At 47.6% G+C, this 12,491-nt stretch overlaps 1 protein-coding gene across 5 annotated transcripts in view; it reads left to right on the plus strand.

Annotated features, from left to right (window-relative positions):
• ATP11C (ATPase phospholipid transporting 11C (ATP11C blood group)) overlaps positions 1-12,491 on the plus strand; it is a 905,856-nt gene that overhangs the window by 693,289 nt on the left and 200,076 nt on the right. For all 5 annotated transcript variants that reach the window (XM_078688608.1, XM_078688607.1, XM_078688609.1 and 2 more), the window contains exon 17: positions 4,680-4,783. In XM_078688608.1, the coding sequence (XP_078544734.1) occupies positions 4,680-4,783 (104 nt within the window). The remainder of the gene's footprint in view (positions 1-4,679; positions 4,784-12,491) is intronic.

Genomic DNA, 12,491 nt, shown 5'->3' on the forward strand with positions numbered 1-12,491 from the left:
ACGCACACATCCCATATACCCCCCCCCCCACCCCCCGTCAGCCACCACGTGCTTCCCACATTGAGCAACGCGGTCAGTATGCCGGCTCTCACGTGGGTACCGTTTCCTGTAACTGAAATGCGACCATGCTTGACAAACATCCCGCGCACAGGAAAAAGCCCCACCCGGGCTGCTGCTCTCTCCCTCCGTCCCTCGAGCCACAATAAGCCGCTTCTCACAGGGTGATTCCAACGCCCTCCAGAAGTAAGCACCAGGTTCAGACCTCCAGGGGGCATTTCTCCTCCCCCCTCCCCTTATCTGCCGTTCCTTCGTCTGTTCCTTCTCCCTGCTCCGCCCCCTCCCCTGCCCGCCGTGTCGCATTTCTCCTCCCCCCTCCCCTTATCTTCCTTCCCTCCGTCTTGTTTATATCTGTAATCTATTGACTTTCGTAAAAAGCCGTGGGAAACGGTTTATGGGGTGATGGATGTTCGCCTCGACTCTGGGAGTAGGGCATGCTGCTGGACTTTGGGAAACCATGCATTCCTTCCTCGAGGACCAGACGTCTCTGCAGAGGTAAAACATTTTGTATATTAAAAACAAAACTCTGCCTTTCCCGCGACAAGTTCAAAGGTGCAACATTCAGTTTACAGGACGGACACATTCTAAACAAACTGTGCACCTAACCCTGCTCGAGAGAGTCCTCGTGGGCGCAGGCTGCCTCATTTCCTGTTGCACGTGCATACCACAGCCTGTCCTGCTTTGCAGCACCCCGCCCCAAGGGCATGGCTCCCTTCCAGGAAGCAAGGACCGCGAGAGAGGGGGGGGGGGGAAATTGAATTACTATTTGAATCACATTTTAACCTCTCCAATTATATATTTTTTATAAACCGTTGCTTTTTGTTGTGCGTCTAGAAAACCTGGTTTGGATCACGCCTCCAGGATATAAGTTTAAGAGCGTTTTTCACCCACAACAATCCTCGCGGTACAGAGTGGAATGTATATGCACATGGACATCAGCTCATTAATTCGCTGAGGATAGCGAAAGTGACATCACTGATTATTTGACTCCTCGCCAATGACAGCACACATTTGACTGCCAGGCCCACCTTTATCCCCTCAAGAGACTCCTGTTTCATGGTGCTGGGACCAAAGTTAAGAGCAACGAGAGGCATCACTGATTATTTGACTCCTCGCCAATGACAGCACACATTTGACTGCCAGGCCCACCTTTATCCCCTCAAGAGACTCCTGTTTCATGGTGCTGGGACCAAAGTTAAGACACAACCCCTCACTCACCCTCACTCACCCTCAACCACTCACCCTCACTCACCCTCAACACCTCACCCTCACTCACCCTCACTCACCCTCACCCTCACCACCCTCAACCCCTCACCCTCACCCTCACTCACCCTCAACCCCTCACCCTCACTCACCCTCACTCACCCTCACTCACCCTCATCCTCACTCACCCTCAACCCCTCACCCTCACTCACCCTCAACCCCTCACCCCCTCACTCACCCTCACTCACCCTCATCCTCACTCACCCTCAACCCCTCACCCTCACTCACCCTCAACCCCTCACCCCCTCACTCACCCTCACTCTCACTCATCCTCACTCACCCTCAACCCCTCACCCTCACTCACCCTCAACCCCTCACCCTCACTCACCCTCACTCACCCTCACTCACCCTCAACCCCTCACCCTCACTCACCCTCAACGCCTCACCCTCAACCCCTCACTCACCCTCACTCTCACTCATCCTCACTATCACTCATCCTCACTCACCCTCACTCACCCTCAACCCCTCACCCACCCTCACTCACCCTCACTCACCCTCACCCACCCTCACCCTCACTCACCCTCAACCCCTCACCCTCACACAGTGCAATAGGTCTCAGACCATTTCAGTTAGAGCTTTTAGAAATGTTTATGGCTTTTTTTATTTGTAATTCTTTAGCATTGGCTACAGGAAACAAAAATGTTAAACATTTACAAAAAAAACCCATAAACAATTCTAAAAACAGTAACTCTAATGGTGCGAGACCTATTGCATTTCCAATGCTTGTTTGTCACATGGCTTTTTCAGTAACTTGGTTTGGACCTTTTGCGTTCGTCCTTTATACCTTAGTGTTGTTCTGTTTATGTTTTACACTGTTACTGCATGACTTTCTCTGAGGAAAGTCTTGCTCTTGATCAAGCTGCTATATGCGAGTTGGGGAGTCCTTCCATAGGGTGAGATTGGTTTGGCCCTGTGAAAGTTCGGTCACAGCTCCCAACACGGCCGTGCTACGAGGTGCCTCTGGGTAAGGTAGATAATACGCGGGATGATGTGAGTCCTCACAGTGCACCACGCCTAGCCGGCCATGATCACTTGATTGTTTGTGATGTGCTGCAGTAAGTACTACCTCGGTGTATGTATCCAAGCAGATAAATATTAATATTGCATGCACAGTGACTCCTGCAGTAAGCGCAGCCTTGGAACGTCCTGCATCCAGTGCCGGCAGTGTGGGAGCGTACGCTTTCTATAGCTTAGATCAGAACTAAGCCAAGGTCTGGTGCTGATTCAGAAATCCAGGTCTCGTTGTCATGTTTTCGAGCCGAGACAGTGGCAAGTTTGCAAGAAATCAAAGTCTGTCCATTGGGAGGACGAGTCAGGCTTATTATATGCTAGACTCTGTTCAAAATATATACTAAACACATGCTGCAGAGATCTTTAAAGCAAGGTCGGTGTCAGAGGAGTGATTCTCAAACCAAAGGCATGAAGGGATTATCCTATCCCCTCGATTAAAAGTCTGCTCCCAGGTTTCCAATGAAACAACAGATATTCCTATGTCTTTTCCATTGACTGCTGATTTGTTTGTGTTCTCCTGGTGTAATGGAGAGTTGAGTTCCTTCACTGTTAGTGTGTCTCTTGAATGCTGGATCGGGTGGCTCATAGTGGCGGAGGAGTGTCGCCTTTAGGGCCGGACTGGGAACAGAAACCGGCCCTGGCAAACGGTTCAGCTGCCCCCCCCATCCCCACCCCTGGGGTGAGGAGTAGTGCAGCTGAGCAGTTTGCGAGGGCCGGTTTCGGCCGATTTTGTTACAGGGGGCCGATATTGCCGACCCCTTGTAACAAAAATGGCCCCCCAGGGTCCCAAAACCGGCCCCCACCCTAGTGGCCTCCCAGGGAAACGCCCAGTGCCCGCTATGGCCAGTATTGCCTTAGTCGCCTTACTGCTTTATGCGGTGTAAATAAAGGAACAATAAAATAATTACTCAAGGTTATTGTCTTTTTGCCTTTTCCCTTTGCGGTGTCTTTGTAGAGCGGGGTTGCTCTCAGAGCAGGAGGAGAAGTGGTTTGCAGTCCTTAGTGAGCATGTGATAGGCCTGCCCTCTTCGGCAGGCCTGCGCACATAGCATTACAGCCTGCATGGAGAACATGCCCTCCCCTTCAGCTCCTGGCTGAGCGCTGTGTCACAGCGCTCAGACTAATCACAATGCTGCATTGCAGCATTGTGATTGACTGTGGGGAGCGTGTGTGCCCTGGTGCTTCCTGTTTCCCCTAAGAAGCCAAGAAGAAGACTCTGGAGAGGCGGCAGCGGCTGGCCAGCCGGTAGAGAAGTGATTTTTTTTCAACCCATCCCCCCGCCCCCTCCCACCCTGCCTCACTGCTGCTTCCAGGTAGCAGCCGCCACTGGTGGTTCAATGAACTAATGCATCCATTACAGGGATCTGTGCTTAACCCCTAGGTTACAGGTTCAAATCCCAGCGTATCCACTCAGCCGTCCATCTTCCAAGGGCAATAAAATGGAAAAAATGTAGTTGGATAACAATAAACACTCAATATCTGGCAATAGAGCAAAGGACGTACACTCTAAAAATAGGTATGTTAGTCATGTTTGTGGCAGAGGATTGTCCATCTAGGAAAGATGGAATGAATGAATGAATGAATACAGGGCTTTCATTGGCCGGGTCTCACCGGTGCTGAGCATCGGCAAATTCTTAAGGGGGCGTCAAAAGGGGTCTCTATTGGGCTCTGTTTTGTGTCATGGCATAGGCGGTCCGCTTTTTCCGGATTGCAGTGAAAGCATGCACGTCACTAGTGGAGAAGTTACGGCATGACGTCATGCCAGTTGAGCATTGTAAGGGAAGGGAAATCTTTTAAGCAGAGACGTTTTCTCTCTGGATTTTCCTTCTCTTTTTGAAGGTCAGGAGCAGCAACATTGCTGTGGTGTCACCAGGGCTTTAAGTGGAAGCTTTTTCAATATTATATACAAGCCATAGTTGCTGCTTATTTATCTTATGCAACTAACAACCATTGACAAAGCCAGTAGTCCTGACTTATTGTATTATATATCTGGATGTAATGACAGAAACAGCAAAATACAAGTTGGGCGGCACACTATGCACAGATTTCTAGTTTATGTATTTTTAAGACTCACCTTTAATTACATTGGCCACGCCCCTTTGAGAGACCTCCCCCCCCAGGTTTTTTCATCCCACTTAAAGCCCTGAATAAATACCAATTTTGAATGCAAGACAGTGACAGAATTATTGGATAATTCAACCTTTCCTTGTTTATTGCCATGGCACGTTCTCGGAATCATATTCTTTGAATAACAAGCAGGTGTAGTTCTTGCCAATAGGTGTGCACGAGGAAGCAGTTGGGTGTGAGTTCTACATGTTGTCATTGTGGTCTGTTATCTCTTCCTTCAGGAAAGATCTTACTCTTCTGCAAAGGTGCAGATTCTTCTATTTTTCATCGAGTCCAGCAGGATGAAGTGGAGCGGACAAAAGCACATGTGGAGCGCAATGCGTTGGTATGTACTGAAACACAACGCACTCTATGTCCTGTAAAGACTGAACTACTATATGTGACATCACGTGAATTCGATGTAAATAACTATCAGCCATGCTCTTCTCTATGCGGCACCTGTTGAATCCAGTCTTGATTCTATCTTTGTGATTGTCCTTGTATAAAATGTCCCTAATTTTCTTGCAGTTTTCAAGCCTCTCTATCAAAAATGTGCATGCAGAGTGCATCATCTTATTGCTCTGCTGTCCTTTGGCGATACAGATACTGCATACATACATACATACTGTTCGAAATGGGGGTCTCTAGTTGGCAGAGGTAGGTACCTTTTTCGAAGTAGGGACCCTTCTTCCTAGTCAGGGTAAGGGGATACACTTCTTAAATAACCGCTGCTCACCCCCTTGGTAGTTTGGCATGAGCAGACAGGCTTATCTCAGAAACAGTGTGTAAAGCAGTAATACAGTGAAAACACTGCAAATGAACCCCACACTTGTTTAGAAAAATAAGTAATCTTTATCTAAACCAAAACAAGACCAAAGCGACAAAAATCCACAATACAGTACTAAAAATATGATTCCTAAAAGGTAAAACAGTTCTGTTCCACGAAAATGCGGGATGTGACACTGTCCAGTTCCAAACGTATCCTCGGGGTCGAACCGATGCTCAGAGGGGTCCACCTCTCGACAGCCCCAAGTCTGGAATAGATATATACGCAGACTTTAGGATGGTCAAGCGGGAAAGGAAAGGATGGGGACTGCAGGGAGGGAGACCTATGAAAACAAAAAGAGAATATAGTGATACTCTTCTGTGGAAGCGAAACTACTACTCTAAATGCTCATGGAAGTAATTTGAACCCCTGTAATTACCAGGAAAGGAAAAAAATATGCAACCTTCTAACAGGGAGGTGAGCAGGTGATGACAACTTCTCAGCACCAATACTGTAAGAAGGAAACAAAGGAGATATGTAAGTACCTATGTGTCTAAATGAGCTCCATACCCCGCTGAGGAGTGAATACAGTTCCTATCACACATAGCCTTAGTGTTAGAAATGGCAATTTCCTGTTGGCTAAGGCTTTTGCCAAAGCCAGGCAAAATCCACCACTCTAGTCAGGGCAAGGAAGTCACCCGCCAAAGATAACCCCTGCTCACCCCCTTGGTAGCTTGGCCCGAGCAGACAGGCTTATCCCGGAGGCAAGGTGTAAAGCATTTGCACACGCACCCACCAGCAACAACATCCCAGGCCCCCCACAAAAGGAACTCCGACAAGGTTATATATAAAAATAGCCTTTGTATTATACCAAACACATTAGATAATAAACACACAATTTACACTGTGCCACTGGCACGGCGGAATTTACAGGGGATTATGTACATAGGACCGGGCCACATGGACCACTGTCAGGAATAAGCACTTGGTAGAACTAGCACTTAGTAGGAATAGCACTTAGAACATAGAATCATTGTAGAACCAAATGGAAAATGTAGCACACAACCAGTAACCACTGGTAAAAAGTAAATACACCCTACGCAATCCTAAACACCTTAGGCATATATCACGCAGGGAACCATGAACTCACTAGCATAACCTATACTAGGAAACACAACCTCCTAAGCATAAACACAGTTAGAGGTATCAGAACACAGAGTGCGCAAAACATACTACACACAGTACATTGCCTAACACCCAAAAGCATCAGCACATAAATCAGCATTGCACATAAATCACATTAGGGTCCAGGTTGCGCCACTGCGCCAAAACTTAAATGTAGCAGCTGCCCACTACTTGCTTGGCAGCTGAGGACAAGAACAGGGCCTAAACGCTGCAGCTGTCACTAAGTGCTGCACAGCTGAGGAAGGCCAAAGTAGGGATGAAGGAGTGCGTCTCACTCCTACATGCAAAGTACGTGTCCCTAGAAAGAATAACCAGCTGCCCACTACTTTCTGGGCAGCTCGGAAGCAAATTGCGACAGGGCCTCTCACTAGCCCCTCAGGATAAAAACTGCCCCAACTGCTGGAGTCATTTAGGCTCGGCAAATAAATCATGTTGGAGCTATCTGGCTCTGGACCAAAGACTGCGCAAAACGTGGGAGCCTCGTAGGCTATGCAAGGCAAAACTGCTACCAACCACGTGAGAGCCACGTAGGCTCTAAACAAAAACAATGCCCCAACACGTTGGAGCCCTCGGGTTCGGAGAATAACTGGGGCTTGACACTGCCCCTGGCCCCACTTAGGTGAAGAAAGGCCCCAATCGTTGGAGCCATCCGAGTCTCAGGGAAGTCATTAAAAAAACGTTGGGGCGGCCCACTGCCATCCAGGGCCGCCCTACATGCACCCCTGACGCTGTGCCTTACACAGGCACTGTTAAAATGGAGAGGCCCGACTTACCGGTCTCTGCCCGGTGCGGCGGTAGCGCTTTGCGGGGCTCTCTCACCACATGAGAGCCCCGCCTTCACAAGGCGCCCAGCCCGCTTCACCCGGTCCCCCATCTCGGAACCGGGACTTAGTGTTGGGGCAGCCCTCTGTCGAGCTGGGCTGCCCTGAAGATCAGCGCAGGCCATGTCTCCCGCCCAGCCCTCACTCACCGGGGCACTCCTCTACTAGGGCGGCGGCGGGCAGCATCCCCGGTCTCCCCTTCCTCACGGGAGACCGGAAAGGGCGGCAATGGCTTCCCCCAGGCCGGGGGAAGCGGAAGTGAGGCAATCCAGGCCCCGCCCACAGTCAGGCGGGCGCGGGCCTGGCTTCCAGTTTTGCCGTGGCGGCGGCACCAGCATTTTCTTTCTCTGGGGCATACGAGGGGTAGGCTCCCTCGCCAGGCAAAACAAGCAAAGGAGCGGGGTGGCACCCGAAAAGTAAATAAATGAGCAGGGTAGGCACCCGCAGGGACTATAAATTATAAACGAAGACGCAGGGTGGGCACCTGCGCACTCAGGGGCATACAAAGGGCAGGAGCGCTTCCCTCAGAGGAAATATGACAGCGCTCTGCCCGGACAAATAAAGTGCTCTCAAGGCGCTGGGTGCACAGACAGCACCAGGCCCCTAAGGAATGACCCCTTAAGCAACCAGGGCCCCAGCAACAAGGTCCTTCTAGGTGCAGAGGGCAGGAGGGTCCAAAAGAAGTCCCCCAGCACCCAGGCAAGGCAGAGGGGTCCCAGCACACAGTCCATCAGCAATCCAGGGCCTGGGCAGGGCCCAGGGAGGCAAGCCTTCCCCAGGGCACCAGCAGCAGCACGCCCCTGGTAGATTCAAGTCAGGAAACAAGAACATTTAACATGAGGTCATAGCCTCTTTTTATACACCCAATCCTTTTGTCTCTAGGGTGCAGGGTGGGGGAAAACCAGACCCAGCTGGTTCTGGAGCACTTTGTTTTGCTCAGCCCCTCTCCCCATTCACAGGACAGGCTAGGGTCATCAGTCGCACCACAGGGGGCGGAGCCAGCATTGTGGAGGGAAAGCCCAGCCCTATTCAGGTCCCAGGTGCAGCCCCTCCCTGTTATCAACATGCAGATCTCCCCATTCACCACCGGGGAAGACCCATCCTGACTTCTGGAGCCAGGCACACCAGCCAGCTCCAGCCAATCACAAGCCAGACAGTCAATTCACATTTACTGAACAGGCAGGCCAACTTCTAGAAGTGGCACTTCCACACTAGACACATTAAAGCCGCACACATCATCGCGCAGCATTTAATCACACGAGTCCGCACATACCAAACTCAACCTTGCACTCCCCACGCATCAGGAGTTACCATGGACACACACATTCCACATGCATTCCTATGGGAGGGCAGGTCAATCTCACACACGCACTCAGAGAGCGCACGCACTTTACACTGCGCCACAGTGCTAAAGTGCGCAAAGACCAGAAATCATTATACTGATGTAACATTAAAAGGCAAAAAGTTCAGGGGTGAACCTTCCAGAAGGGGCAAGTCCAACACTTAGTATCAGGTGGAGAAGACCAAAAGAGAGCATAGAATTCTCAGGGTAAAATTACCTGCTATGGACCACCACTGTTGAAGGAAACACAAAGATTCTCCAAATGCTGATTATATCAGTTGGGAGTAATATCAGAAAGTAAATGCAAGAGAAACATTTCCCCTAACAGTTATTCATATATTCCATCAAAGAAAACAAATACGCTGGTATGGCTCGGTTTCCCTCCTGGAACCACACCTATCCAATCATAGTATCTTAGCACACTTAGTGGATGGTGCCACAAATTTTGAGAGTTGTCATCACTCTCCTTACCAGGGCGAACAGTAATGCCTGTAAATTATCTTCCCTGCATGAGCCACAGAACGTGACTCACCAACGGGGAAGAAAACAAGTAACGAACTGGCCTAGCAAATGTACAAACATGAAACACTTGAAAACAGAAAATACCTTACTCCCTCGCATGAGCCCCTTCTTTTAAAGAACTCACCAACGTAGGGAGGTATACGTATGAACCACGGCAAATCAGTAACTTCTGAAAAGTACTTAGAACACACCTTACTCCCTCGCATAAGCCCGTTCTATCAAAGAACTCGTCAACGTTGGAAGATGTACGTATAAACCACTGCAAACCAGTAACTACGGCTATGTCCATCCATAGACCAAGGACCTTGATGCCGATAAGAAACGGTGCATACAGCACCCTTACCAGACCAGGAACGGCCACCATACCCCCTAGGAAATGAATAATCGGCAGCTCCGTCTGCAGAGTCCCCGTCTAAATCCGGATTTCTTGACGTTGCGCACTATGGTATGTCTGACAAGAATGCGCATCCCCAGTCCCTGTACCTCCAAAGCCAAACAGTCAATACACAACCTAGCAGAGGCATACTAGATGGTTAGGCAAGAAAATACTACTTTCTAAAAGTGTTATTTTCAAACCCAGAATGTAAAAAGCACCCTCACTAAATTCATCTTAACATTTTGAGTTCAGTTGTATCAAACTTTACTTTCCAATCTAGTCCTAATGGTAAGTTATATTTATAAGATGTTATAAAGACACTCCCATTCTAGCCTATGGGACAGATAGCCTTTCAATAGTGAAAAAAGCGAATTTGGCATTACTTCACTAATTGGACATACCACACACATCAGGGCATGTTCTACCTTTATAATAAACATCAAGCCGGAGAGAAAGTAAAGGCCAGAACTAGTTCACTTCCCCTAGTAATCTGTTAGAATCAATTGGAACTAGCTACAGGGTAGAAGCTCCTTGTGTATGTTTGCAGATGAAAAAAAACATTTGAAAAAACTTTAGTTTTTTATAAATAGCCTCACGGCAAAATACCTGCTCCGCTGTAATCAGGTGTTGACGCACACCCAAGGTACATTCGGTGCCTTAGGTGGGACCCGATGATGGAGCATGCCACCAACCAGGTTGGTGGGTGAGGAACTTTATAAAAAACAAATGTTTTTTCATCAGCAAACATACACAAGGAGCTTCTACCCTGTAGCTAGTGCCCATTGATTCTAACATGTCCTACCTTTCACATTCACTGCACCCTGCACACAGGGGTACCTTGGGTCTACTTTAGGGGTGACTGACATGTTAGAAAAGGGCAGGCTAGGACCTTGCAAGTGTGTGCACTTGCCAGGTCAACATAGCAGCACACACTGAGTACAGACACTGCAGTGGCAGGTCCTAGTTACTTTTACGGGCTGCTTATGTGGGTGGCACAATCATTGCTGCAGACCCACTGGCAGCATTTGATTTACAGGCCCTGGGCACACACAGTGCACTTTACTAAGGACTAACTAGTAAATCAGATATGCCAATCATGGAATCACCAATCCAAAACAACAATTTACGGGGAACACTTGCACTTTGGCACTAACCAGCAATGGCAAAGTGCCCAAAGTATATAGACCAGCAAAACAAAGTCCAACACACAGCAACATAACAGGAGGCAAAGGCAAAAATACAGGAGAACCCACACCCAATGATGCCAGGTCTAGCGCATACATACAAACATGGGTGCATGCACCGTCAGTGGTCTGGAGCTGTATCCCAGCAGTGGCCTCTGAACTGCCTCTGTACTCATTCTGTATCTTTGCTGTATGCTACTGCCTACTCTGTTAACTTTGTAGGCGCTTTACTTGCAAAGTAAGTAGTGTAGAATGTTGGCAGCTTCAGTAGAACCCTTATGGAACTGAGGGCCTGATTTATATTTTGTCCGATGGCTCGCCGTTCTGCCATAGGGACTGAGTAAATTACTCTGTCCCCGTGGTGAAGAGACCACCCCAGAAATTAATAAATTACCCCTAAGTTTTCAGTCATTTTTAAATCATTGGCAGACGCCGCTTTCATAGCTGTTCCCATCAATGCATATTGCACGTTGGTACAAGGCTCCTCCACTAAAAAATTGTCATCTTATTTTATTTTCAAAAAGAAAATCCTGAACTATGATTTTCTTCTTGCATAAAAAAAAAGTTTTGCTCCCTTCACCATGCTGGTCTTCTCCCATGGTGGGGGGGACCATTATTTGACTTTTTCTTGCTTGTCACTGACAGGGTTTGCCTGGTAGTAACTGACCGTTAAAAAAATGGCGATATGCCTGCCCATCCTGATTGGGTGAGCAGAAATACAGACATTTTTCCAATGACCATGACTTTGTCCGGCCATCGGAGAGGTTTGGCTTTGCAGTGACGAAGTAGTCACTGCCATTGTCAATAAAGTTGTCAAGCAGACCATTATGTTGGCGGTATGTATACTTTGTCTCCGCTGCGACGGAGTATACATACCGCCATGATAAATTATAGCCCTTAGTCAAAGTACAGTCGAAACTCAGCATATAATTCACTTGAAGGGGATGGGGAATGGCTTCCCAAATGTAGAAGCTTCAACATTAGAAGATTGCTTTCTTGTCTCGTGGTTTAAAGTTCCTTCAGCAGTATGTGTTCTTATCTTGAGGAGATTGTTGTCTTTCTGGTGAGCTCTTGAAGTGTAGAAGTGTTGCTGGAAGATAATCCAGGGGTCTGATTGGCTTCCAAAATTAAAAATAAATGTTAAGACCATTTTATTCACCTTATGTTACATGTGACCTAGAAATCTCGAATCTGTAATCGTGATCATGACAAGCTGATGTTCTTCTTTGTTTACTTGTTGATGTCAACAACTGAATTCAAGAAGAGAGTCTATTGATAAACTACCCTTTAGATGCAAACTAGCAGACGTGTTCCAAAAGACTTTTCAGAAAAAAACATAAATCCATTTCGTGTGGAAGTCTTGACCATAGCTACTGAGCCACTACCGTCAACACTTACACACACAACCACACCTTCTGCTTCTCTCTTCCAACCACAATCAACTACCTGATGGCCAGACAAGACTATTTGTTAGAGGAGTGCCATTGCAAATATATATGCTGGGTGGTTCTATATACTTTAGAACATATATTCATTTTTAATACAGATTTGGTTGTTTACTTGAACTACTACAGTACCCAATCAAAAATATTTACAAATCGGTTTATTAGCTCTCGAAGTACGAGCATTCAGGGATAGTAATTTATGCAATAGACATTCTGTATAGACTGAAATATTTTTAACTATTCTTCCTCCTCATGGTTCGGTCTGGAGAAGCCTTTTTCCATGTTTTTTTATTTTCAGACTTTATGAATGATTGACTGTATTTTGTTTATAGTGCTAACGTGTGCCAAAATGGGTTCATGGTGCTAGCATTGAAAAAATGGCCCATACAAAAACCAATGCTGAAACAGTACTA

The sequence above is a fragment of the Lissotriton helveticus genome, chromosome 4_1, assembly GCF_964261635.1.
Source record: "Lissotriton helveticus chromosome 4_1, aLisHel1.1, whole genome shotgun sequence".
Classification (NCBI taxonomy): domain Eukaryota; kingdom Metazoa; phylum Chordata; class Amphibia; order Caudata; family Salamandridae; genus Lissotriton; species Lissotriton helveticus.